Source organism: Dipodomys spectabilis, unplaced genomic scaffold (assembly GCF_019054845.1).
Source record: "Dipodomys spectabilis isolate Male_0828 unplaced genomic scaffold, ASM1905484v1 ptg000119l, whole genome shotgun sequence".
NCBI lineage: Eukaryota > Metazoa > Chordata > Mammalia > Rodentia > Heteromyidae > Dipodomys > Dipodomys spectabilis.
This window is the reverse complement of record NW_024870796.1, coordinates 4,746,193-4,773,650: the sequence shown is the minus strand read 5'-3', so window position 1 is coordinate 4,773,650 and position 27,458 is coordinate 4,746,193. Positions and strand designations below refer to the sequence as shown.

The 27,458-nt window shown below is 49.5% G+C and overlaps 1 protein-coding gene across 2 annotated transcripts; it reads left to right on the top strand.

Moving 5' to 3' along the window:
- On the top strand, positions 1-26,228 carry Ccdc69 (coiled-coil domain containing 69). Of its 2 annotated transcripts, XM_042688986.1 has the most exons (10): positions 1-5; positions 2,041-2,092; positions 13,116-13,185; positions 15,888-15,994; positions 16,560-16,647; positions 21,241-21,314; positions 22,709-22,810; positions 23,526-23,645; positions 25,290-25,387; positions 25,889-26,228. In XM_042688986.1, the coding sequence occupies exons 2-10, from the start codon at positions 2,045-2,047 to the stop codon at positions 26,064-26,066; spliced, it is 885 nt and encodes a 294-aa protein (XP_042544920.1). In that variant the 5' UTR covers positions 1-5; positions 2,041-2,044; the 3' UTR covers positions 26,067-26,228. The 2 variants fall into 2 exon arrangements, with proteins under 2 accessions (XP_042544920.1, XP_042544919.1); XM_042688985.1 differs by lacking the exon at positions 1-5 and having other exon boundaries at positions 1,929-2,092.
- The last annotated feature ends 1,230 nt before the right edge of the window (positions 26,229-27,458 follow it).

The following is a 27,458-nucleotide window of genomic DNA, read 5'->3' as shown; positions in this document are numbered from 1 at the left end:
AGGAAGTCCTCCCAGACCCAATCCCATCCTCCTTAGACCCTTCTCTCTCTCTCCCTCCCTCTCTCTCCATTTATTTATTTATGTGCTGGTTTGGGGGTTTGAACTCATGGCCTGAGTGCTGCCCCTGAGCTTCATTCCTTCCTTCTTTGTTTCTTTCTTCCTTCCTTCCTTCCTTCCTTTCTTCCTTCCTTCCTTTCTTTCTTTCTTCCTTCCTTTCTTTCTTTCCTTCCTTCCTTCTTTTCTTTTGCTCAAGGCTGGTACTCTATCATTTGAGCCACAGCTCTACTTCCAGCTTTTTTTTTTTTTTTTTTTTTTTTTGGTGATTCATTGGAGATCAGAGTCTCATTGACTTTTGTGCCTGGGCTGGCTTGGAACCCTGATCCTCAGATCTCAGCCTCCTGAGAAGCTGGGCTTATAGTCGTGAGCCACTGGCACCCAGCTCTAAGTGATTATTTATTTATGTATTTATTTATTTTGGTCGGTCTTGAGGTTTGGGCTTGAACTTTGGGCCTGGGCACTGTCCCTCCGTTCTTCAGCTCAAGGCAAGTACTCTACCACTTGAGCCATAGCAAGGATTTGACAAGAAGGAGAAAAAGCAAAATCTTTAAAATATCAGAGACAGCCCAGCATTGGTGGCTCACCCCTGTCACGCTAGCTACTCAGGAAGCTGAGATCTGAGGGTTATGATTTGAGCCAACCTGGGCAGGAAAGTCTTTGTGACTCTTAATCTCCAATGAACCACCAAGAGGCCCAAAGTGGAGCTGTGGCTCAAGTGGTAGAGCACTAGCCTTGAGCAAAAAAGCTCAGGGACAATGCCCAGGCCCTGAATTCAAGCCTAAGTCTACATCAAAAAAGAGAAAGAGAGGGGGCTGGGAATGTGGCTTAGTGGTAGAGTGCTTGCCTAGCATGCATGAAGCCCTGGGTTCAATTCTTCAGTACCACATACACAGAAAAAGCTGGAAGTGGTGCTGAGGCTCCAGTGGTAGAGTGCTAGCCTTGAGCAAAAGTAGCTCAGGGACAGTGCCCAGGCCCTGAGTTCAAGCCCCAGGACCAGAGAGAGAGAGACAGAGACATAGAAAGATCACTTTGTACCTTTGAGCTCCTTATCCTCACACATACAACTGAGGAAATAATGCCTTCTTTGTAAGAATATGGCAAGAAAAGGAAACAAAAAATACTGCCGGGCACTGGTGGCTCACGCCTGTCATCCTAGCTGCTTGGGAGGCTGAGATCTGAGGATCATGATTCAAAGCCAGCTCTGGCAGGAGAGCCTGTGAGACTCTTATCTCCAATAAACCACCAGAAAACCAGAAGTGGCGCTGGGGCTCAAGGGGTATAATGCTAGCCATGAGCTGAAGAGCTGAGGGACAGCGCCCAGGCCCCAAGTTCAAGCCCCAGGACCGACCAACAAAAGAAAAGAAAAAGAAACAAGATCATTAATTTGAAAAAAAAAAACAACACCAAAAACCAACCAACCAAGGTCAGAAACAACCCTTCCACAGGCAAATGGCATTATCTGCATGTATACCAACTTAAAAAAAAAAAAAAGGAATTGTATGAGGTGGGGAGGGTGGGTGGGGTGTGGGACTTGAACTCGGGGCCTGGACTCTGTCCTGGAGCTCATTTTCACCCAAGGCTGGTGCTCTAGCACTTGAGCCCCATCTCCCCCCCACCCCATCCTCCCCCCACCCCAAGCCTGATCCTCAGATCGCAGCCTCCTGACAGGCTCCCAAAGGCACAGTTTGCCTCTTTCTGGTCTGCAGGCGTGCGCTGCTGCGGGAAGTCTGCAGCTCAGGACCTGGCCCCGGCGGGCGTCCCCGAGGCGGCGGCGCGGCTCTGCGGGGATTTACGGCCGGCGGCGGCCGCCCCGGCTCGGGCTCCGGGCTGCAGCTTCCAGGTTCAGTTTCAGGGTCCCGCGGGCGCCCCAGCCCGGAGGGGGGTACGGCGGCGGCGGCGGGGCGAGGGGGCGCCCGGACCACAGCGATTTCTGGGGAACCCCTGGAGTTCCCCCCACCCCCACCTCTCCCAGCCCAGGCAGAGGAGGATGGGCAGCGGACACAGCGGACTGAACTGCTGCCACCCCCCCAAAAAGGTAAACAAGGCAGAACGCGGGGTGCGCGTGGGGAGGGGGGGAGAAGTTTGCTTGGAGCAAAGAGGGGGTGCGGGGGTGGGCTGGGGGGGAGGGTGGTGCCCCTGGATTCCCTCTGGTTGGCCGGGGGGGGGGGGGACACAGCCGGGGAGGGGGGCAGAGGAGGAGGGGTCCCCCCATCCCCCCCCCCCCCAGGCTGAGTCCACGCTTGGGGCGCCCAGGCCGGGATCTGTGGCTGACTCCTGCCGTCTCGGCTGGGCTCTGCCCTCCTCCTGCTCCTTGGCAGGTGCCCTGGGCCAGGCTTTGGCTCTTGGGGGGCAGGGGGGTGGGGGGGTGCTCAGGACCAGACACTGGCTTGTTTGGCTTCTCTTAGGGTCTATAATCATGTCTTAGGGTCACCCTCCCCAACTTCAGACGGTGGCCCCGGCTACCCTTGCTGCTTTGGCACTGACTTTGGGACTTGTTAGGAAGTGTGACCACCACCCCCCTCCCTGCACCCTCCTCCCACCCACCCCCCCATCCCTGTGCACCCCCCCCCCCAACTCCCCAGCTTGGGTTCTAGGCCCTACTGGGCTGGCCTGTGCGCTGCCCTTGGGGGTAGTTAGGAGAGGCCAAGGGGGAGATCAAGGCCTTCAGCTGGCCCCTCTTCCCTTCCTGCCCCCCCCACCCTCCCCACTGCACCCCGGAAGGGGCCTCAGAGCTGGGTGAGTAGGGCCCAAGGGACTCTGCTCAGGTTTCCTGCACCGGGATCTTCTACCCCTTGACTTCTGATCCGGCCCCCGTGAAAGGTCAGAGCCTGGAGCTGCAAACCCCCACCCGCAGAACCTAATGTGCTGCCCGACCACCGGGAGCCACAGACAATGGGGGAGAAGGGTCCCCAAGGGTCAGCCTTTCCTCCCTCTACAGTCTGCCTAGCCCCTCACCCCCACCCCCCCAAGCTTGGCTTCTGCAAAAGGAAAAAGTTTTCTGCCTACTGGGAAGAGGGGGGGGGCTCAACACAGGCTCCAAACTGGGGGGGGTCGGTGCTCCCCCTTTTCCCTGACTGATTTTAGTCCAGGGAGAAAAGTTCCAGTGGTTAAAAAAACAAAACTGTTTGTTTGTTCGTTGTTGGTAGTTGGGAGGCTTCGAACTCAAGGCCTGGATGTCGTCTCTGAGCTTGTTTGCTCCAGGCGAGCGCTCTACCACTTGAACCGCAGCTCCATTTCTGGTTTTCTGGTGGCTCATTGGAGATAAGAGTCTCATGGACTTTCCTGCCCAGGCTGGCTTTGAACTATGATCCTCAGATCTCAGCCTCCTGAGTAGCTAGGATGACAGGTGTGAGCCACCGGTGCCTGGCTTTCTTTTTCTTTCTTTTTTCGGTGGGCATTTGAACTCAGGATCTCAATCATGTCAAGCAAGGGTGCTAACCTCTTGAGCCACATCCCCCAGGTCTCGCTTTTTTTGGTGGTTTGTTGTTGTTTTCTTTTTATACCCTGCCATAGTGTCTCACTAACTTTGCTTAGGCTGGCCTCCAACTTGAAATCTTCCTGTTTCTACCTCCTCCAGAGTAGCTGGGATGATAGGCATGCATCACTGCACCCAACTCCAGTTGTTTCTTCTTCATGGATACAAAGCCCTTTGGCACAAAGGCCTTTACCCTAGTTATCTTAGAACAAACAGCCAGGGCTTGCTGGGCTCAGTGGCTTGTGCTCTTGTTACTCTGAGCATCTGTGTTCACCTTCTAGGCTGCCTCTTGTCTAAGTGTGTGTGTGTGTGTACGTGTGTACACGTGTGCACATGTGTCCCAGTACTTGCTCTTCAACTCAGGACCAGGTATTCTCACTTGACTTTTTCACCCAAAGTTGGTGCTCTCCCACTTCAACCACACCTCCACTTCTGTTTTTTGCTGATTAATTGGACATAAAGAACTCTTGTCCGGGCTGGCTTTGAACCAGGATCCTCAGATCTCAGCCTCCTGAGTAGCTTGGATTACAGGCATGGGCCACCCAGGCCTGGTTTCTAAGCCCTTCTCCACAGTGCTAGCGTGGCCACACCCCAGAGGAGGCCAGATAGGTGGAGGCTGAGTGGGAATCATTCCTACTGGGGCCATTCCTGTGTAGCTCCAGCTGTTAGGCCAGGTGAGAGGGAGGAAGCTGGTAGTGAAGGACGCCTGCCTACCCATGCGCACACAGTGCCTATTTTAAACAGAACCCATCTTAAGGACACAGGCCTTAATCTGAATGTATTGATTCTTATGCCAGTCGTGGGGCTTGAACTCAGGGCCTGGGTGCTGTCCCTTAGCTTTTCCACTCTAGGCTGGTGCTCTACCACTTGAGCCACGCCTTTACATCTTGCTTTTTGCTGGTTCACTAGAATTAGGAATCCCACAGGCTCTCCTAGTTCAGTGTGTGCTGAGTGTATGGATTCTTTTATTCACTCGGCACACATTTCTGCCTCCACCACAACCAGGCTCTGGGCTTGAGTGCAAGTTCCCTTTCAACTGAATTCCATAATAGCTGGAAGTGTGACCTTGAAACTGTGACCTTGGAGCTGGCTTGACTTCTTTGTGCCTCTGTGTGTTGTGTTTGTTGTCTGTTCATGTGCTGTGGGCCATGCTGCGATTTGTTTTGTTTTGATTTTTTGATTGGTCGTGGGGCTTGAACTCTGGGCCTGGGCACTGTCCCTCAGCTCTTCAGCTCAAGGCAAGCACTCTACCACTTTGAGTCACAGAGCCACTTCCAGTTTTCTGGTGGTTTATTGGTAATAAGAGTCCCACAGACTTTCCTGCCCAGGCTGGCTTTGAACTGGGATCCTCAGATCTCAGTCTCCTGAGTAGCTAGGATTACAGGTGTGAGCCACTGGCACCTGGCTAACTTTATTTTTTCAGATGGGGTTTTGAGTGTTTACCTGAGGGCTAGCCTCAGATCCCAATCCTCGTACCTTCACATCCTAAGTTAGCCGGGCCTACAGACCTGTGCCACCACACTCAGCTTGCTAGTTGAGGGGGTGAGAAGGGCTGAGAGGATGTCTCACTAACTTTCAGCCCAAGTTAGCCTAGAATCAGGATTCTAAGTAAACTGGGATTACAGGTGTAAGCTACCTCACCCAGCCTGTGCATATAAACACTTGTGTCCAAGAGTTGTGCAGAGCCTATTACTGGATGCATCGAGGTTGTAAAGGCTGGAAGAGCCTGAGTAGCAGGTGGCAGTGGACCTCACTGCCCGGATTGGTGGCCAAGGGAAAGCCACGGGGACATAGAGATGATGGACAACCATGTCCTTGTGCGAACAGATGGGCGTTACAGTCTTGCCTACCTGAGCCTTGAACTCTGTTGTTCCAGAAGGCAGCATTGTGGGAGGAAGCTAACGGAGACCCGTTCTTCCTTCTCATGAGAAAGTAGTAGCCAGAGCAGAACCAAGGCGGTAGGGGTGGAGGAGGGTGAGTTTCTAGTTGTGGATGGAGATCCAACTAAGGTCAGATGACTTTTTTCTTTTCTTTTCTTTTTGCCAGTCCTGAGGCTTGAGCTTAGGCCTTGGGCAATGTCCCTGAGCCTTTTTTTTTTTTTTTTTTTGCTCAAGGCTAATGCTTTACCACTTCAGCCGCTGTACCATGCTAGCTTTTGTGTGATTCATTGGAGATAAGAGTCTCATGGAGGGCTGGGAAGGTGGCTCAGTGGTAGAGTGCTTGCCTAGCATGCATGAAGCCTTGGGTTCAATTCCTCAGTACCACATACACAGAAAAAGCTGGAAGAGGCATCGTGGCTCAAGTAGTAGAGTGCTAGCCTTGAGCCAAAAGAAGCTTAGGGACAGTGCCCAAGCCCTGAGTTCAAGTCCCAGGAATGGCAAAAAGTCTCATGGACTTTCCTTCCCAGGCTGGCTTTGAACAGCCATCCTCAGATCTCAGCCTCCTGAGTAGCTAGGATTACAGGCGTGAGACACCGCAGCATGCAATCCTATATATTTTGATGAGCCCTAAGCCAATGGTTGGCATCTTTAGAAGAAAGGGGAAGAAAGCCAGGAGATCAGAGAAACTGAGGTAGAAGCAATGAATCTACAAGCCACCCTACTTGGCTACTTTTCCCCATGACTGTGTGTACACTTAGCTACCCATGGAAATCGCTTCTTTGCATGTGGATATTCTACGGAATGGCTTTCTGTCTTGGTTGATGGAGATCTATTTTTGTTTCATTTGGTGTTTGTTTGTTCCTTTGTTTTGTGCTGGTCCTGGGGCTTGAACTCAGGGCCTGGACATTGTTGTCCCTTTTGCTCAAAGCTGTGGCACTTACTTCCAGCCCAGGATCCTTCCCCTCGATCTTTCAAAGCAAGATCCTTCCTTCCAGGTCTTTTACCCAAGCCTTCACCATGAGGAGAGCTGACAGCTGAGCATGTCCGGCCTCTGGCAAACCAGCATGACCGAATAGAAGGAGAATGAGAGAGCGATGTGACCTCATTTCCTCCTTCCCTGTCCACAGCATTGCAAAACCCAAAGGGCTCTTAGAGTTCCCATTGCCCAATGTCTTGCTGTGGAGAAGAGGAAACAGAAGCCCAGAGAGGGGAGGATACTCACCCAAAGTCACACAGCAAGTGAGTGACAAGCCAGGGCCTACTCCATTCTGAATGCTCAGCCACTGACATTGTTTTTTTCTTTTTCTTTTTTGCCAGTCCTGGGGCTTGAACTCAGGGCCTAGGCACTGTCCCTGCTCTACCAGTTGAGCCATAGTGCCATTCTCAGCTTTTTCTGCGTATGTGGTGCTGAGGAATCGAACCCAGGGCTTCATGCATGCTAGGCAAGCACTCTACCACTAAGCCACCGTCCCCCATTGGACTGATACTATTTTTCTGCCCAGCTCCTTTGGAGTCCCTCTGCCTGCTGGCTAACACAAATGCAGAGATGGTGTTTAGTGCTTTTGCCAACTCTTGAGCTGTCTCCAGAACTGGGACAGGCGAGCTCTGAAAAAGACGAAAATAGGAAAGCCTCAGGAGGCTGAGATCTGAGGATCCAGGTTCACAAGCCAGCCCGGACAGAAAAGCCCATGCGCTGTGTGTGTGTGTGTGTGTGTGTGTGTGTGTGTGTGTGTGTGTGTGTGTGTGTGTGTGTGTGTGTGTGTGTGTGTGTGTGTGTGTGTGTGTGTGTGTGTGTGTGTGTGTGTGTGTGTGTGTGTGTACCATTACTAGAGGTTTTGTCCTCCAGGCTAGTGCTCTACCACTTGAGCCACACTGGGACTTCCCGCTTTTTGGTGGTTAATTGCAGATAAAGAGTCTCACAGATTTTCCTGCTGGGACTGGCTTCAAATAGCAATCCTCACATTTCAGCCTCGTGAGTAGCCAGGATGATAGCCATGAGCCCCCAGGGTTTCATGAGACCCTAATCTCCAAGTAACCAGCAAAAAAGTTGGACAGTAGAGCTGTAGCTCAAAGGTAGAGAGACAGTTTTGAGCAATACAACTGAGGAATAGTGCCCAAGTCCTGAATTCCACCCCTAGTACTGTCATAAGAAAGAAGGAGAGAGAGAGAGAGAGAGAGAGAAAGCCGGGCAGCAGTGGCTCACGCCTGTAATCCTAGCTACTCAGGAGGCTGAGATCTGAGGATCCCAGTTCAAAGCCAGCCCAGGCAGGAAAGTCCATGAGATTCTTATCTCCAATGAACCACCAGAAAACCAGAAGTGGCGCTGTGGCTCAAGTGGTAGAGCGCTCGCCTTGAGCTGAAGAGTTCTGGGACAGTGCCCCGGCCCAGAGTTCAAGCCCCATGATGGACAGAAAAAGAAAGAAAGAGTGGAAAGTCATATTGGCAAGCCCAACATCTAAGCAGTGAGCCCTGCTCTGGAGGCCTGGGGCTCTGTGGGGCTCTGTGCGTGGACTGGCTGGGCAGATGTACCTGGGGTAGGATGTTTGAGGAAAATGGTACTCCCCGCCCCCCACCATGCCCAGGTACCTTTCATCCATCAGCTGGATGGCGGCCTGCTTGCCTGATGCTCAAAAATAGGAGCCCCAGAGACCACATCCGCCCCCACTGTGCTGGGGGAAGGGTGGAGTGCAGGTGTTCAGAGAACCATGGTTCTCCCCATTGGGCAGACTGGGAGCCAGGGCGACCCTAGATTGTGTCATGCATTCGTAGAGGGTGCGATCAAATCAAATTCAGACCTTCCTTAGGCCAAACCAGTTCTGCCCATCTTCGAGATTAGGGAAGTTGAGGCCTGTATTTCCGGTCCTCTTATAATCCGTGTCTCTTGTATCTTAGGTATGAATGCTAAACATGTTCTCAACCACAGCCAGAAGGCGAGGCTCTGTCTTTCTTCCTGCCCCCCCCCCACCCCTTTCCCCCTTCACCCCCCCTCTCCCCCAAAGTCTCCTCCTTTGGGCCTCCACCCCTATCTCCTTCCTGCTTCTCCCTCAACCAGTGGGGCCTGGGCTGTGATTGGTCAGTTGTGACCCTCTGGGTGCTGAGGCCCCGCCCAGGCCAAGTCCAGACATTGACCGGTCACCTTCTGCATAGAGTGTACCTGAATCCCTGGAGACCGCGGTCACCCCAGCCCCGCAGGCCCAGCCTCTAGGGGGTGAATCTGGTGTGTCCATGCCTGAGGGAAATGGAAAGAAATTGCTCCATGCCCTGCTGGGAATCTGCGTGTTTCTCAGGACTTGCTTCTTGGCAGCATTTGACACCTCCAGTCTTATCTCTGCCTCCGGTATTTTAGGCTGATAACCTAGGGTTTGAACTCAGATCCTTTGCCCTGGCCAGGAAGGTGCTTTACCACTTGAGTCATATCTCCCGTCCTTTTTTTCCCTTTGCTTTAGTTATTTTCTTTCCAATAAGTGTGGGGAGACCAGCCTGGACTGCGATCCTCCTATTTATGTTTGTTTCCCTGATCGTTGGGATGACAGGTTAGCAATGACATGCTAGCTTTTTAGTAGAGATGGGGTCTCCCTATTTGCCCTCACTGGCCTCAAATCCTCCCAATCCCTGCTTCCTGAATAGCCGGGATTACAGGCAGAAACCATTGTACTCAGTTTGACCTCTTGATGTTCTATCTAGAAAGGAAGAGGTGATATTGGAAATCGGTTTGCCTCTGGGGGTTTTTAATAACTTTTCCTCAGCCAAGATGAGTGGGTAGAGTTGTTTGGGCTTGTCAGACAAAGGAGGAGTTGGGTGAATGCTCCAGGGCCCTTCAATACTTCATTCAGTTCCTTAATTGAAACAAGAATGACTGGCCAAGCACCTCCAAAATACACACCAGCCTTGAAGACCCACAGACAGCCATGTCTTGGAAGAAGGATCAGGTCTGGAGTCTGCATGAAAGGCTGAGGCTTCTTCAGGGCCCTCTCTCCTCCCCATCCCCACTTTCATTCTAGAAAGATTCCCAAGGTGAAGAACTGCTGGACAGCTTCTCTCCACCTTGTTTCTGCTTCATTTGCTTGTTTCATAAGACTGTGAGATATATTTATTGATTGATTTATTTTTGTCGGTCATGGGGCTTGAGCTCTGGGCCTAAGCACTGTCCCTTAGCTCTTCAGCTCAAGGCGAGCGCTCTATCATTTGAGCCACAGTACCACTTCTTCCAGCCTTTCTTTGTATATGGTGCTGAGGAATTGAACCCAGGGCTTCATGCATGCTAGGCAAGCACTCTACCACTAAGCCATATTCCCAGCCTCAATCCTTTGTTTCTTGAGTCCTGTTTACTTTGTCATATCTCCTTGCATGTTGGATTTAACATCCACATATTAGGGAAATCATGTGCCATTTGTCTCTCTGCTCTTGGCTTACCTTGCTCAAAATGATTTGCTCTAGGTCCATCCATTTCCCTGCGAATGGCGTTATTTTGTCCTTTTTAATGGCTGCATAATATTCCATTGTATGTAGGTACCACACTTTTTGGATCCATTCATCTGTCATGGGGCATCTGGGTTGTTTCCGTATCTTGGCTATTATGAACAAGGCTGCAATGAACACATGAAACTCTTATCTCCAATTACCTACCAGAAAACCAGAAGTGGCGCTGTGGCTCTAATGGTAGAGTGCTAGCCTTGAGCTGAAGAGCTGAGGGACAGCGCCCAGGCCCAGAGTTCAAGCCCCACGACTGACAAAAAAAAAAAAAAAAAAAGCATGTGAGCATGTTCTGAGGTTCTCATCAAACCCAATCTGAGCTTTTCTAATTTCTCCATGACTCTGTGTGTGTGTGTGTGTGTGTGTGTGTGTGTGTGTGTTTGTGTTCTTCTCAAAACTGGTGCTCTGCTGCTTGAGCCATACCTCCACTTCCAGCTTCTGTTTTGCTATTTCATTCAAGATAAGAGTCTCACAGACTTTCCTGCCCAGGCTGGCTTTGAGCCATGATTCTCAGATCTCAGCCTTCCAAGTAGCTAGGATGACAGGCGTGAGCCACACGTACCTGGTTCTGTGTTTTTTGTTTGTTTGTTTAAACATCTGGGTCTTGACACCTTCCAGAATTCTCCAACTGAAACTCATAGGTGGGCCTCAGGATTATTATGCAGGGGACTCAGAGAAGATCTCCCACTTCACAGATGGGGAAACTGAGATTCAGAGAAGGGAAATGACTTTACCTAAAGTCACATGGAAAAGCTGGACCCAGGTTTCTCAGGCCTGGATGCCTGCCACCTCTTCAGCTTACTCGTTTTTTTTAAATTTCCGGTGACTCAGGAAGCTGCAAACCCTCTTCAGAGCTCAGTCCGGATGCCCCGCCCCACCCCACCCCACCCTGGGTTTTTTGTTTTTGTTTTTGGCCAGTCCTGGATCCTGAGTTCAAACTCAGGGCCTGGGCACTGTGTCTCAGCTTCTTGGCCTCAAGGTTAACACTCTACCCTTTGAGCTACAGCTCCAATTTCAGCTTTTTGGTTTGGGTTGGTTTTGGTTTGGAAGTTAATTGGAGGTAAGAATCTTGCAGACTTTCCTGCCCAGGCTGGCTTTGAACTCCAGTCCTCAGATCTCAGCCTCCTAAGTAGCTAGGTGGAGCCTTCAATGCCTAGCTCCTTATATGCCTTAAAACACATACACACACACACACACACACAAACATTGGGGCTGGGAAGGTGGCTCAGTGGTAGAGTGCTTGCCTCACATGCATGAGGCCCTGGGTTCGATTCCTCAGCACCACATAAGCAGAAAAAGCCGGAATTGGCGCTGTGTTTCAAGTGGTAGAGCGCTAGCATTGAGCTGAAGAGCTGAGGGACAGCGCCCAGACCCAGAGTTCAAACCCCAAGAACAACAACAACAACAACAAAACAAACTTTGTTTGATTATTTGAGATAGGGTCTTGCTGTGTTGCTGAAGCTGGCCTTAAACATGTGGTCCTCCTGTCTCAGCCTCCCAAGTATCAGGATTATAGCTGTATGTAGCCAAGCCCAACTGTGACCATGTCTTTTTTTGTTTTTGTTTTTTATGCCAGTAACTCAGTGCCCAGCCTGAGTACTCTCCCTGAGCTTTTTTTGTTGTTGTTGGTCGTGGGTCTTGAACTCTGGCCTTGGGCACTGTCCCTACGCTCTTCAGCTCAAGGCGAGCATTCTACCCTTGAGCCACAGTGCCACTTCTGGTTTTCTAATGGTTTTTATTGGAGATAAGAGTCTCATGGACTTTCCTGCCCGGGCTGGCTTTGAACCGCGATCCTCAGACCTCAGCCTCCTGAGCAGCTAGGATTACAGGCGTGAGCCACCAGCGCCCAGCTCTCCCTGAGCTTTTTATGCTCAAGGCTAGCATGCTGCCACTTGAGCCACACCACCACTTCCAGTATTTTTTTTGTTGGTTCATTGGAGATCAGAGGCTCACAGACTTTTCCTGTCCAGGCTGGCCTCAAATCGTGATCCTCAGATCTCAGCCTCCTCTGAGTAGCTAGCATCACAGGAGTGAGCCCAGCAGCGCCTGGCTTGTAATCATGTCTGAAACCTCTTAGTGCCTCAGTTTCCTCACTTGTAATAACCAGAGGGCCTCACAGTGCTTTCTGAGAGGAGCTCAAAACCTTTTTGGAATCATCTAGTAAAATGACTAGATTCCTATTGACACCTGACAGGGCAGGAAATGGGAGGGGGGAGGGGGAAGCGGGGAGGGGAAGGGTTGAGACTGGAATGCAAGCCTTCTGGCTCCTCTGAAAACATTACCCAGATTCAACAGGTCCCATGAGGGCCAGAGACAAGCATCTGCATTTATCTCCCTCCTTCTTCCAGTCCAGGGTAGAGGAGCTGGCTTAACTGCCTCCCCTCTCCTCCCTCCCAGCCACTGAGAAAATTTGGGGGTACCAGAGGCTCTGAGATTCCTTCACTTTGACACAGACTCACACATGCCAGGCTCTGGTCCTAGCACTGTGGGGAGGAGGGAGAAGAGCAGATTATTCTAGAAGACTTTTGTTGTTGGTGGTGGTGGTGGTTGTGGGACTTGAACTCAGGGCCTGGGCGCTGTCCCTGAGCTCTTTTGTGCTCAAGGCTAGCGCTCTTACCGCGTAGAGTCATGGTGCCCCTTCCGGTTTTCTGGTGTGGTTCATTAGAGATCAGAGTCTCACAGCTGGCTTGGAACTGTAATCCTCAGCTGTCGGCCTCCTGAGTAGCTGAGATTACAGGCATGAGCCACTGCACCCAGCTTTCCACCCCTCATCTTTAAGCTGAATATGTTCACATTTCCTCAGATGTTTGTGTAGGAAGGAGTTTCTGGTGCATGCTGGATCCCAGTTTCCTGTCATTAAACAGAAGCCACCCTGTGACAGAGTTCAAGCCCAGAAAGTTCTAGCTTGAGCTGCCTCAGCACCCTATGACACTGAAGGGAACTTGGCTAGAAGCTGGGGTAGCCACAGGCCCGGAAGGAGGCTTGGTGACTGAATTAGGGGTTTGGATGCAGAAGGTCCAGACACTTTTAAGGAGAAGGAAGAGAGGGAAAAGGAGAATCCATGGATGGAAGCTGGAAGTAGACTGCAGGGAGCTGGCCTCGAACTCCTGCTCCAGACATGTTCCCAGGCCACTAGGGATCACGTCAGGCAATGGCAGAGGCACACGGGCCCCAGCAGGGCCTCCCATCACCTTCGAACCCTCACCTCCTGGTTGTCTCCTTTCTTCCAGAGGCACCAAGAAGCCAGCCGGCCACCCCACCCAGAACCACAGGAACTGAGTCCGCTTCACAAGGATGCGGGTGAGTGTGTAGCCAATCCCGTGGATGCCCCCACCGACCACAGGACCCATCCCAGAATGAACAACATTGATAGTGCTACTTACAGAGCTCATGAAAGAGCTGGGAATGTAGCTTCGTGGTAGAGTGCTTGCCCAGCATGCATGAAGTCCTGGGTTCGATTCCTCAGCACCACATGCACAGAAAAAGCTGGAAGTGGTGCTGTGGCTCATGTGGTAGAGTGCTAGCCTTGAGCAAAAGAAGTTCAGGGACACTGCTCAGGCCCTGAGTTCCAATTCTAAGACTGACAAAAAAGAGAGAGAGAGAGAGCTCATGAAAGCCAAGTTGCAGATACACTTGTAATCCTAGCTACTCAGGAAGCTGAGATCTGAGGATCATGGTTCAAAGCCAGCCAGGGCAGGAAAGTCTGTAAGACTCTTGTCTCCAGTGAACTTCAAATAGTTGGAAATGGAGCTATAGCTCAAAGTGGTAGAGTATTAGCCTTGAGCACAAAAACAAAGGGACAGTGTCCTGGCCCTGAGTTTAAGCCTCAGCACTGATGGTAATAATAAAGATGATAATTGATGATGATGATGATGATGATGATGATGATGATGATGATGATGAAGACCGGAGCACCAGTGGCTCATGCCTGTAATTCTAGCTACTTAGAAGGCCAAGATCTGAGGATCATGGTTCGATACCAGCCCAGGTAGGAAAGTCTATAAGACTCTTACCTCCAATTAACTACCAGAAAACTGGAAGTGGATCTGTAGCTCAAAGTGGTAGAGTACTAGCCTTGAACTAAAAAGCTCAGGGATAGCAATCCAGGCCCTGAGTTCAAGCCCCACAACTGAAAACAAAAACAAAACGAACAAACAAAATACAATGGTTTTCTCCAAGACTCTGGTGCCCTACTGGAGAAGAAAAATGGAGCTTTGTTCTGGGTGTCCCTGAGCTGACTATGAGAGCCTCAAGACTGGAGCAGCAGGTAGAGCAAATGTAGCCCAATCTCAAAAGAATGGTTGTGTGCTGGCTGCTTGCCCACCCTTGGCACTACCTTATGATAGAATGAATACCCCGCCCCTCAAGTGTTCTGTTACAGCCAAGAGGCCATGGGTGATAGCAGAGATGAACAAACTGAACCAGAATTGTGAGGTTCACCCATCTGCTATATAGCACAATTATCGAGGACATCAAAGAGACCAAGATCCTAGGGACCCATCACTGATCACTCCATGAGTGGGAGTGAAGAATCTGTATTATTTTTAGTAAGGTCATAAGTACTTTTATGGATGTGCATGTGCTGGTACCTACTGATGCTTAAATTCAAGGCCTTGTGCATTTTTTTTTCTTACCAGTCCTGGGGCTTGAACTCAGGGCCTGGGCTTCTTTTGTTTAAAGCTAGTGCTCTACCACTTGAGCCACAGAGCCACTTCCAGCTTTTTATGTGTATGTGGTACTGAGGAATTGAACCTGGGGCTTCATGTGTAGTAGGCAAGTACTCTACCACTAAGCCATATTCCCAGCCCTGGCCTCGTGCTATTATTGGCCTTTTCTGCTCATTTCTTTTTTTGTTTGTTTGTTTTTTTGTTGGTCGTGGAGCTTGAACTCTGGGCCTGGGTGCTGCTCCTGAGCTGAAGACTAGTGTTCTACCACTTGAGCCACAGCACCACTTCTGGTTTTCTGGTGGTTCATTGGAGATAACAGTCTCATAGACTTTCCTGTCCAAGCTGGCTTTGAACTGTGATCCTTAGATCTCAGCCTCCTGAGTAGCTAGGATTACAGGCATGAGCCTCTGGTGACCAGCTTTTTTGCTCATTTCTGTGTTGCTCTATCACTTAAGCTACACCTCTGACTTTTTGGTAGTTAATTGGAGCTGAGAGTCCCACAGACTTTACTGTCTGGGCTGTCTTCAAACTTTGATGGTCAGATCTCAGCCTTCTGAGAGGCTAGGATTACAAGCATGAGCCTCCAGCACCTGAGTCATTATCAGGTTTTAGTTACTACTGTTTTCTGATTGATTGCATAATCTCATTAGTGCAATTATTACCCCCAGTGTCACACATTAGCAGCTCTTGCGGCATATAGCTGGGCATGTCATAGACTCCTTTAATCTCCATCACTAGGGTCCAACTTGAAGTTTCTCTAAGCCAAGGATATACTTCCAGAAGTGGTCTCCTTCTTGCACACAGGCAGCTCCTGACTTCAGCTGGGAGATGGCAAAGGTCAGGGGAGGCATAAGAGGTATTCATAGGCCTTCTGTGGCCCCAAAATATGCATCATAGGGGGCTGGGAAGGTGGCTCAGTGGTAGAGTGCATGCCTTGCATGCCAGAGGCCCTGGGTTCGATTCCTCAGCACCACATAAGCAAAAAGAAAAAAGCCGGAAGTGGTGCTGTGGCTCAAGTGGTAGAGCGCTAGCCTTGAGCTGAAGAGCTGAGGGACAGCGCCCAGGTCCAGAGTTCAAGCCCCATGACCAGACCCAAAAAACAAAACAAAATATGCATCATAGGTATATTTGGGTGCGCATGCACACCAACGCTGTGGCTTGAACTCAGGGCCTCATCATATTCTTGCTTTGCTTTTCCACAGCTTTTTGCTAGTTAATTAGAGATAAGACTTTTCTGCCCAGGCTTTGATCCATGATCCTCAAATCTCAGCCTCTTGAATAGCTAGGAATCCAGACATGTGCTACTAGTGCCTGTTTTTACGTTCTTATCTCCAGCCACAACTGTCCAGCTGTGTGTGTCGGAGGAAGTCCAACAGCATGAGATGGACATAGCCAGAATTCTCCAGCGGCATGAAGAAGAGAAGACGAAATGGGCTCAACAGGTAAAGGCCCGGCAATCTCTGGCCAGCTACTTTCCTCTGAGAATTCCAGAGGAGACCCGACTTTGAATTTTGCTGTAAGCATCACTAACCCCTTTTTCCAAGAAGAATTGAATTCTTTTATTTATTTATTTATTGGTGCCAGTCCTGGGGCTTGAACTCAGGGCCCGGGCACTGTCCCTGAGCTCTTCAGCTCAAGGATAGTACTGTACCACTTGAGCCACAGCGCCACTTCCAGTTCTCTGGTGGTTAATTGGGGATAAGAGTCTCACGGACTTTCCTGCCTGGGCTGGCTTTGATTGTGATCCTCAGATCTCAGCCTCCTGAGTCGCTAGGATGACAGGCGTGAGCCCTTGTACCCGGCTGTGAGACTCGTATTTCCAGTGAATCAGTCTGCCTCGACTGAAGTCTTCCTCTCTCTCTGGCCATCTTTCCCCTCATTGAAGGAGGATGAGGGGGGAAGGCATTGATCATCAAGCTCTGTATCAGGCGGGGTGTGACAAAATGGCTGCCAGGTGCTGTGCAAATCTCCTAAGTCTTACTCCTGCTCTGGATGCTTCGCCCCTAGGTGGAGAAGGAGAGGGAGCTTGAGCTTCAAGAGAGGCTGGATGAGCAGCGAAGTGCCCTGGAGGAAAAGCATGAAGAAACCCTGCAAGGTAAGGGTAGAGCCCTCTCCCGGGGAGGCCCCGCCTCCTGTGCTACCTGCTGTGGTTACCTGGTCACCTGGGCTATCCTGTGACCCTCTTCTCCTACAAGCAGTCAGCTTTGCCAAACCTGGAGTGTATGTACAGAGTCCTTGGCTCTAAAAGGACGATAGAATTTTCCTTTGGAGCATGACTGAAGGAAAGAAGGAAGGAAAGAAGGAAGGAAGGAGAGCAGAGGAGAGAAAGAGAGAAGGAAAGAATTACATGGTCTTGTGCTATAGCCCAAGCTGTCTTTGAACCTGCATTCCTCTCGCTTCAGCCTCCTGAATACTGGGATTACAGGTGTGTGTCATGATTTGGGTGATGGCATGATTTGCTTCATCTTATTAGAAAGAGTTGTTTTTTTTTTTTTGGGGGGGGGGGTTGTTGTTCCCCAGAGAGTGCATTTATAATTTCAGAAATTTAGATATGATCTTAGAAACAGGAAGTCTGCTATAATTTGAATTTATACCATAATTCAAAAGTTTAAGTATGCTAAGCACTGGTGGCTCACACCTGTAATCCTAGCTGCTCTGGAGGCTGAGATCTAAGGATCACAGTTCAAAGTCAGCCTGGGAAGGAAAGTCCATGAGATTCTTATCTCCAATGAACTATCAGGAAGCCGGAAGTGGCACTGTGGCTCAAGTGGTAGAATACTCGCCTTGAGCTGAAGAGCTCAGGGACAGCGCCCAGGCCCAGAGTTAAAGCCCCCCAAACAACAAACAAACAAACAAACAAATAAATAAACAAAGTATATTTTCTCCATTACTTTTTTGTGTGTGCCAGTCCTGGGGCTTGAACTCAGGGCCTGGGCACTGTCACTGAGCTTTTGCTCAAGGATAGCACTCTACCACTTGAGCCACAGAGCTACTTCTGGCCTTTTCTGTTTACATGGTACTAAGGAATTGAACCCAGGGCTTCATGCATACTAGGCAAACACTCTACCACTAAGCCACATTCCCAGCCATCCATTATTTCTTAAAAACAAGCAATTTGAAAGATCCAGCCAGGTAACTTCAAAAGATGTATCACTACTGGGCACAGTAGCTCAAGCCTGTAATCCTAGCTACTCAGGAGGCTGAGATCTGAGGTTTGCGTTCAAAGCTAGCCTGGGCAGAAAAGTCTTCATGAGACTCTAATCTCCAATTAACCACTCAAAAATCAAAATGGTACTGTGGCTGTTCCTCTTCCTCTTTCTTCCCCTCCTTCTTAAAATACTTGAGTTTGGGCTCAAGACCTTATACTCGAGAGGCAGGTGCTCTACCACTTGGTCCACTCCTGGAGTCGAGTATTTTGCTGGTTAATTGGAGATGGAGTCTAGAGACCTTTTCTGTCCCAGCTGGCTTTTGTTGTTGTTGTTATTGATGGTCGTGGGGCCTGAACTTGGCCTGGGCGCTGTCCCTCAGCTCTTCAGCTCAAGGCTAGCGCTCTACCACTTGAGCCACAGCGCCACTTCCGGCTTTTTCTGCTTATGTGGTGCTGAGGAATTGAACCCAGGGCCTTATGCATGCTAGGCTAGCACTCTACCACTGAGCCATCTTCCTAGTCCATCTTCTCTAGTTGGCTTTGAAACTTAATTCTCCAGAGCTTAGCCTCCTGAGCAGCAAGAATTACAGAAATGAGCCACCCTGTCTGGGTTTGGCTTTGAACTCTTGACCCTCCTAGCCTCACAGGTGTGAACCACCACACCTGCTCCTTTGTGGTTTTGATTTGCAGTTCTCTAATGACTCAGTTGTTAAGCATCTTTTTTTAACAAGCTTGTTGGGAGTTTGTATAGCTTCTTTTGGGATGGGATAGAGAGATGATACATGGATGATAAATAGATGATAGATAGAGATAATATTGAAATCAACCTTGAAAATGCTATATTGATTTTTCCTCCTCATCATTTGGTTGATCTTTCCTCAGAAATCACTTTTCTTTTCTAAAAACACACTTGTGGCCCATGCTGGTGGCTCAAACCTGTAATCCTAGCTACTCTGGAGGCTGAGATCTGAGGATCGCAGTTCAAAGCCAGCCAGGGCAGGAAAGTCCTTGAAACTCTTATCTCCAAGAAACTACTCAGAAAAAGCCTGAAGTGGTGCTGTGGCTCAGGTGGTAGAACACTAACTGGCTTTGAGTAAAATAAGCTCAGGGACAAAACTAAAGAAATAAACAAACCCACAATGTGCTTATGATCATTTTCTATAGATTTCCAACAGGCAATGAAAAGGATTAACATGCTGTTCTTTTCTTTTAAATTGTATCAAACTTGTTTCCAAGTATGTGGCCACAAACATGCTAATAAAGGCAAGCCTTCTAAGCCACACCTCACTCCTTCTTGAGTCCTGTGAGTCTAAATGTTTACATTTTAGCTACTGTGAATAGCATTGTATTTCACATGAGATCAATTCCCTGAAACTGAGTAATTAGAACAGAGGTCTGAACTATTAGAAGAATCTTGAAACATATTGCCACATGAGCACAAAACATTTTGAAACAGAACTGAAGTCCTTACTGGGAACTTGAAGGACTGTATTTGAATTACTAATACATCCTGTTGAAAACTACTGATCAGCCTGGTGCTGGTGGCTCACACCTGTCATCCTAGCTACTTAGGAGATTGAGATCTGAGGATCGAGGTTTGATGCCAGCCTAGGCAAGAAAGTTCATGAGCCTCTTACCTCCAATGAAACACACACACACACACACACACACACACACACACACACACACACACACGCACACACACACACACACACACACACACACACACACACACACACACACACACACACACACACACACACACACCCCAGAAGTGTGTGTATGGAATAGATGAATGAAATCATAGCTTGGAATAACCTTTGTTATCTTTTCTAGGTTTTGTTTTTATTTTCTATGGTTCAATTATGCCACCAGGAAATTGATTTTCTATGTACAGCATTATTTATCTAGTCAGCCATCCTTGCAATCAGGATCTAAAACAGTTGACCGTGCCCCCAAATTTTTGCTGCTTATTTTGGCTGAGCTCTACGGCTTGAGCTATGTCTCCAGATTGACATTTGGCTCATCATTTTGGAGATGGAACCTCACAAACTTTTCTGCCGAGGCTGGCTTCTTACCATGATCCTCTGGATCTCAGACTCCTGAGTAGGTCGAATGACAGGCTTGAGCCACCAGCACCTGGCTTATAAATATGACTTTTTATATTGGCTTCTTTTTCTCATGTGATGCATCTGAGATTCAAGTTGTTGCTTAGTGCAGTGATGGATTGTTTCTCATTGCTGTGTATTTACTCACTTGCTTAGTGCAGTTCTTTGGAAGGGTTCCCAGCTTGAGGTGATTAGGAATAGAGCTATTCTAGTTTGTAATGTACAAATTTGTGTGTGGACATTAATGTTCATTTCTCTGGGAAAAACACATAGCAGAGAATAACTCATGTAATACGGCATGGGTATCTTCTTAAAAAAACAACTGAATCACTGGGTGCTGGTGGCTCACGCCTGTAATCCTAGCTACTCAGGAGGCTGAAAGTTGAAGGATTGTGGTTCAAAGCCAGCCAGCAGGCAGGAAAGTCCATGAAACTCTGATCTCCAGGGAACCACCAGAAAACCAGAAGTGGCGCTGTGGCTCAAGTGGTAGAGTGCTAGCCTTGAGCTGAAGAGCTCAGGGACAGTGCCCAGGCCCAGAGTTCAAGACCCATGACCAAGCAAATAAATAAATAAACAAACAAACAAACAACGGAATCATTTTCCAGAGTGGCTACTACCTAACACCAGCAAGGATAAATCTCTTCACTCTGCCAACTTTGTTTTGTTATTGTAGTTGTTGAGTGTGTGTGTGTAGGTCCTGGAGCTTGAACTCAGGGCCTGAGCACTGTCCCTTACCTTTTTTTGCTCAAGGCTAGCACTCAACCACTTAAGCCACAGTACCACTTCCAGTCTTGCTGGTTAATTGGAAATAAAGAGTCTCATGTACATTCCTGCCTGGGCTTGCTTTAAACCACAATCCTCAGATCTCAGCCTCCTGAGTGGCTAGGACTATACCAGTGCCTGGCTCCATAAGCTTTTGTGTGTGTGTGTGTGTGTGTGTGTGTGTGTGTGCACATGCGCACGTGCATGTGCTTCCAGTACTACAGATTGAACTCAGTCCTCTCACTTTCAGGTACTGTTTTGTTGTTGTTTTTCAGATAAAGTAACACTTATTCCCTAGCTGGCTTTGGATTATGATCTTTCTACCTCCATCTCCTAAATATCTGGGATAACAGACCTCAACCATCACATCAGGCTTATTGCTAGAAATGGAGGCTTCACCTTTTTTTTTTTTTTCCCTTATCTTGAACCTTGATTCTCCCACCTCCACCTCCTATATAGCTGGGATTGCAGGCATGTGCCACCACACTAAGCTAATGCTTGGGATATTTTTTTTGGCACAGCTCCTAAAACAAGCCTAGGAGATCAAAAGGTAGATATGACTGTGCCTGACTCCTGGCCCTTAGGGATCCTTTTCTAGTCCTTAGGGGACTTTCCAGAAGGCTTGGGAGGAAAAGAACCTGAGCTTATGGAGGTCTCCTTTCCCCCACAGTCCTCCGGGCCTCCTATGAGAAGGAGAAAGAAGCCTTTACCCACTCCTTCCAGGAGGCCAAAGCTGCCCTTCAGGTGAGAAAGGCTGGGCCATAGCCGTGTCCGGTGTGGGTAGGGAAGAATGGAAGGGAATCCAGGTAAAGCTGATGGCCTTGGGGAATGAGGGGCCTTCCATGTGTTCAAGCCCCTGGCCTTGGGGACCTCATGTTAGCTTGTAAGGACATGAGCTTTGCCATCAGGTTGGCCTACAGACCCAAGGACTGCTGGTAGATGCCCAGTGCTTTGTGAAAGCATAAAAGCAGATGCAGCCGGGCGCCGGTGGCTCACGCCTGTCATCCTAGCTACTCAGGAGGCTGAGATCTGAGTGGTTCAAAGCCAGCCTGGGCAGGAAAGTAGCCTGTGAGACTCTGATCTCCAATAAACCACGAGAAAACCAGAAGCGCCACTGTGGCTCAAGTGGTAAAGCGCCCAAGCCCAGAGTTCAAGCCCCATGAGTGACAATAAAAAGCAGATGCTTAACCCAATGTGCCTACTCAGCAGAGAATTGGAGCAAGGTGGGGATCAGAACTGGGGCTTGACAGATGGATTAGAAATCTCAGGACAGGCAAGGTCTCCTGAGGAGATGAATGCACTTTGTACAAAAAGCATGGTGGAGGGGTTGGGAAGGTAGCATGCCTTGCATGCATGAGGCCCTGGGTTCGATTCCTCAGCACCACATAAGCAGAAAAAGCCAGAAGTGGTGCCATGATTCAAGTGGTAGAGTGCTAGCCTTGAGCTGAAGAGTTGGGGGACAGCACCCAGGCCCAGAGTTCAGGCCCCACAACTGACCAAAAAAAGCCTGGTGGAGGCTGGGCTCTGGAGGTTCACGCCAATAATCTTGGCTACTCAGGAGGCTGAGATCTGAGGATTACCATTCAAAGCCAGCCATCCTGGGTAGAAAAGTCCATAAGACTTATTTTCAATTAGCCAGGAAAGTCAGAAATGTTAGTGTGGTTCAAGGAGTAGAGCACTACCATGGAGTCCAAAAGCTAAGGGGCAAGCACAGAGGGCCCTGAAATCAAACCCCAGTACCAGCATTAAACAAACAAACAAAAAAGAAGACAAAACAAAACCAAGCACCTTGCATTTAGGCAGTGACCTGTTTGCCCGCTGTTAGCAGCAGACACTGGCAAAGTTCACTGGGTCTGGCATGGAAGGGCTTTGAATGGCAGGCTAACACTGGCCTTTGCGCACCAGGACCCCATCCTCCTAGGGGTCTAGGGGACCCTCAGAGGTAGGATTGGGATGTTTGACGCTGGTTGAAGTGAGGGCAAACCTGAATGGTTGTGTAGGGTAGACCAGATGCATTGAAATGTGTTTTTCCAATGGCTGCGTAGGGTAGACCAGATGCATTGAAATGTGTTTTTCCGTGCTGTCCACCTTGATGAACCAGGCTCTGGCCACTTCCCTCCTCCTGTCTCCTTCTCCAGGACACCATAGCCAGACTAACCTCACAGCTGGAGGCCTTTCAGGCCAAGATGAAGAGGGTAGAGGAGTCCATTCTAAGCCGGGACTATAAGAAGTACATCCAGGTAGGGAGTTGAATAAACTTGCAGGCCTGTCCTCCTTGAAGATCCTGGGAAGTCAATCTTCCTTGAAGTCCAGGCTTCTACCTGTTATTCTGGCCTTCCCAGGGGCTTAGAAGCAAGATGGTCCTCGTTCTGTTGGAGGGGGAGGGGGTAAAGGAGTAGATACGGCTCAGAGAGAGGCATGTGAGCTAGGAATAGTCACAGCTTCTCTTGGTTCAGACAGAAACTAAGCACAAATAGCAAACTTACCGCTTAGCTTGGACTAAGCAGCTGAACTACAGAGTCCTCACTGTGACAAATCCAGGGCCTACCCAAAGGACTTTGGATCTGAGACAATAAAGCATAGTAACTGGGCGTGGTGGCTCACGCCTGTAATCCCAGCAACTCAGGAGGCTGAGTATCTCGATTTGAAACCAACTTGGATGGAAAAATTTGTGAGATGGTGAGACTCTTATCTCCAAATGAACCAGAAAAACAACCAAATGTGGAGCTGTGGCTCAAGTAATAGAGCACCACTCTTGAATAAAAAAAACTAAGTGATAGCACCCAGGCCCTGAGTATAAGCCTTAGTACTAGCACACACACACACACACACACACATCCACAATGGCAAAGCATAGTGAGGAAGATTACTTGTATGTATCCAACACTATGGAAAGATAGCCACGCCCTTTGTCTACCCTCCAGCCTTATGAGGTCTCTCTGTGTCTCTGTCTAGGATTATGGGAGCCCCAGCCCATTCTGGGAACAAGAGGTGGAGAGCTTGCACTTTGTCATCGAGATGAAGAATGAGCGGATTCATGAGCTAGACAAGCGGCTGATGCTCATGGAAACAGTGGTCTGTGGCTGGGAGTGAGTGGCTGGGGGAGGGGTTGGGGGAGGGGGATGAGCATCTCCTTTGTAAAGTGTGTACAGTGGCCCCCAGCTGGGTCCACAGCAACCTGAAACTGCCAACCGAGCCATGCAGAACATTTGAGCTGATCTGTGACTGGTGTGGGTCAGGCAGTCAGAAGCCACCTTGTCATGTAGATCCAGAGCTTTCCTTGGCTGCTCCTGCCATGCTGAGGGAGGGGGCCTGACCCCGCTAATCTGGGGCAGCTGGCAGGTGTCATATGAGAGGCAGAGACTGAGGAAAGAGGTGAGGTTGAAAGACCAAGCAGGTATAGGGGGCTGAGGGCATTGAGGATCTGGTGACTTTGTCTCCAGGAGAACAAAGTTCTCAGCACCCAAGGGTAGAATCCAAACAGATTGTGTCACTGTGGATGGAGTCTTCTGCTCTGCTGCTGTGTGCCACAGAACTTCAAACGATCTCCAATGTTCCCCATAAGGGGGGGTGTGTGTTTGTGTGTGTGTGACTGTGTGTGTGTGTGTGTGTGTTGTCCGGTTTTTGGCTTTTTGTGTTTTGTGTTCTTTCTTTATTTATTTATTTTTGGGTCTGGTCGTGGGGCCTGAACTCTGGGCCTGGGCGCTGTCCCTCAGCTCTTCAGCTCAAGGCTAGCGCTCTACCACCTGAGCCACAGCGTCACTTCCGGCTTTTTTTTTTTTTCATTTTGCTTATGTGGTGCTGAGGAATCGAACCCAGGGCCTCGAGCATGCAAGGCAAGCGCTCTACCACTGAGCCACCTTCCCAGCCACTTGTGTTTTCTTTATTAATTCTTTTTTCCTTTCTTCCTTTCTTCCTTTCTTTCTTTCTTTTTTTTCTTCCTTCCTTCCTTCCTTCCATCCTTCCTTCCTTCCTTCCTTCCATCCTTCCTTCCTTCCTTGTCAGTTGTATGGCTTGAACTCAAGGCCTGGGTGCTGTCCCTGAGATTTTGTGCTCAAGGGTAGTACTTTATCACTTACAGCAACAGCTCTACTTCCAGTTTTCTGATGTTTATTTGGAGATCAGAGTCTCATGGACTTTCCTGCCTCAGGCTTGCCTCTAACCACATCCTCAGATCTCAGCCTCCTGAGTAACTAGGATTACAGTCATGAGCACCTGATTCTCTCTCTCTCTCTCTCTCTCTCTGTGTGTGTCTGTCTGTCTGTCTGTGTGTCTGTATGTGCTGATGCTAGGGCTTAAACTAAGGGCCCTAAGCTCTTCTTTGGCTTTTTTTGTTCAGGATTTATGTCCTACCACTTGAGCCACAGCTCCACTTCTGGTTGTTTGCTGGTTAATTGGAAATAAGAATCCGAAGGCCTTTTCTGCCCTCCAAGGCTTTGAATTACAATCCTCAGATCTCAGCCTCTTGAGTAAGCTAGGATTACAGGCAGGAGCCACCAACACCTTTAAAAAATTTTTTTTCTCCTATAACGAAACGAAAAGTTTGCAGTCATAATAACTCTTTAGTTTTCTTTTTAGGTTATCTGAATTCTCCATGAAATGTAACATCTAGTCTAGGAGGAATTTTGTGTTCAGGGCCCACAGATAAAAAGAGAGGTGTCACACGCACTGTGCCATGGGGGTTGAATAGCTTTCTGAGCTCATGCTGGTTTGTTGCAGAAAGAAAAAAATCTGATGTTAGAGGAAAAAATCACCACTCTGCAGCAAGAGAACGAAGACCTCCACGTCCGAGCTCGGAACCAGGCAATGGTGTCAAGGTAGCTGCCATTCCAAACCCCACCTCCACCCCTGATCTTCCTCCCTACCCACCCCCCACCTCTGTTGCCAAAATCTCCAGCTGGGAGTATCTCAGAAGGATCAGAGATAACAGAAGGGACCAGGCCTTTCTAAGACCTAACATAATGCCAGGCACTGGTGGCTCACGCTTGTAATCCTAGCTACTCAGGAGGCTGAGATCTGAGGATCACAGTTTAAAGCCAGCCCAGGCAGGAAAACCGTGAGACTCATGTCTCCAGTTAACCATCAGAAATCCAGAAGTGGCTCTATGGCTCAAGTTGTAGAGCACTCACCTTGAGCTGAAAAGCTCAGAGACAGCATCCAGGCCCAGAGTTCAAGCCCATAGTGCTTGGTCCAGAATTTGAATGGCATCCAAGCAAAAAGGGGGAGGGATTCTGGAGAAATCTCAGGAAGACTTTTTAGGGAACCCTCTCCTATCCCTCATACCCAGTATACAACCCCGAACTTGTCTATCTCCACAGGCAGCTCTCGGAAGATCTGCTTCTAGCCCACCAAGCCCTGGAGGAAGAGACACGGATCAGGCGACAACTAGAACAAGAGAAAGAGGAACTGGTGTACCGGGTTCTGGGGGCTGATGCGCCATCTACCTACCCCCGGGCCTCTGTTACCCCCACAGAAATCTCCTTCCTCGCCACCTAGCAGGCAGGACTTAGGCCAGCCATGACACCTGTGGCCATGCAACTTCCTTCCAAAGAGAAGACAGTGGGGCCTGTCAGCTTTTTTCTCAGGAAGGAGCGGGACAGGGTGTACAGGGGAATCTGGGAATAAGCATACCCAAGGAGCCTTGGGAGCCTGGGGTCACAGGAAACCACCTCTGGGGGGAGCTCATCCATTTGTCCCAGGGAACAAGCAAGAAGAGCCTTTTCCTCCCAGCCCCCTCTTGCTGCCCAAATCAGGTCGTTCTGAGGTCACCCCTGCACCTGACAAAGAGGCGACAACCCCAGCTCCAGCTTGTCAGCTTGGCTGTCTATGTGCCAGCTTGTCAGTTTCCTCTCAGTCTCAGTTTACCCCTGCTCTAAGAGAGTTGAGGTTGACTGTCCATTGACTCAAGTCACTCCAGGATCTTCTGAAGATCAGCCTGGGAGTGAGAGGGGGGAGTTCCACATCCTGGGCCTCAGAATAGAAAGGTGAGTGACAGAGAGGCTGACCCTTGCAGCCATTCCAGCCTGGAACCAATCTGGATGCCAGATTGGTCAGCTCAGGGGGCAGTAGCCACGCCCCCACTGCCTGCGCCAGGTCTGGATTGGCCCCCAACCTTCTGACTCCTCCAGTCTTAGAGACAGCTGGACTGAGGGGCCACATTAGTGGGATGGAGAACTCTCAACGGGCTGAGCTGAAATCTCATCTTTGTGTAGATAAGGAGAGCAAAGTACAGACTCTACCAAGTCAAGACCGGGGCCTCCTCTGCCCTACTGGTCTTCTCCCTCTGCTTATTTTCTTCCAGGCCCTGGGAAGGTCAATCTGACCTAGTCTTTGTCCACCTTCCTCCACCTACCAGCCTGCCCTGTAGTCTTTGTCCTACCCTTATTCAGTGCCTTCTTCTCCTCCAGCCACCTGACCCCAGGGCCCTGGACCATGGGCTCTTAGCTTCTCTCCATCAGTGAATAGGGATGGTGGCAGTGGCTGACCTCTCAGTCTGTGGATTTCAGATCCTTCTCAGGAACTTCAGGTCAGCTGGAGATTGTAATTACCCTTCTTCCTGCCCAGAGCATTGTCATCCATGGTGGCTCACGCCTGTAATCCTAGCTACTCAGGAAGCTGAGATCTGAGGATTGGGGTTTACAGCCAGCCCAGGAAGAAAGTTGTGGAGACTCTGACGTCCAATTAACCAGCAAAAAAGACAGAAATAAGGGTTGGGAATGTGGCTTAGTGGTCCAGTGCTTACCTAGCATGCATGAAGCCCTAGGTTCGATTCCTCAGTACCACATAAACAGAAAAATCTGGAAGTGGCACCGTGGCTCAAGTGGTAGAGTGCGAGCCTTGAGCAAAAAGCTCAGGAACAGTGCTTAGGCCCTGAGTTCAAGCCACAGA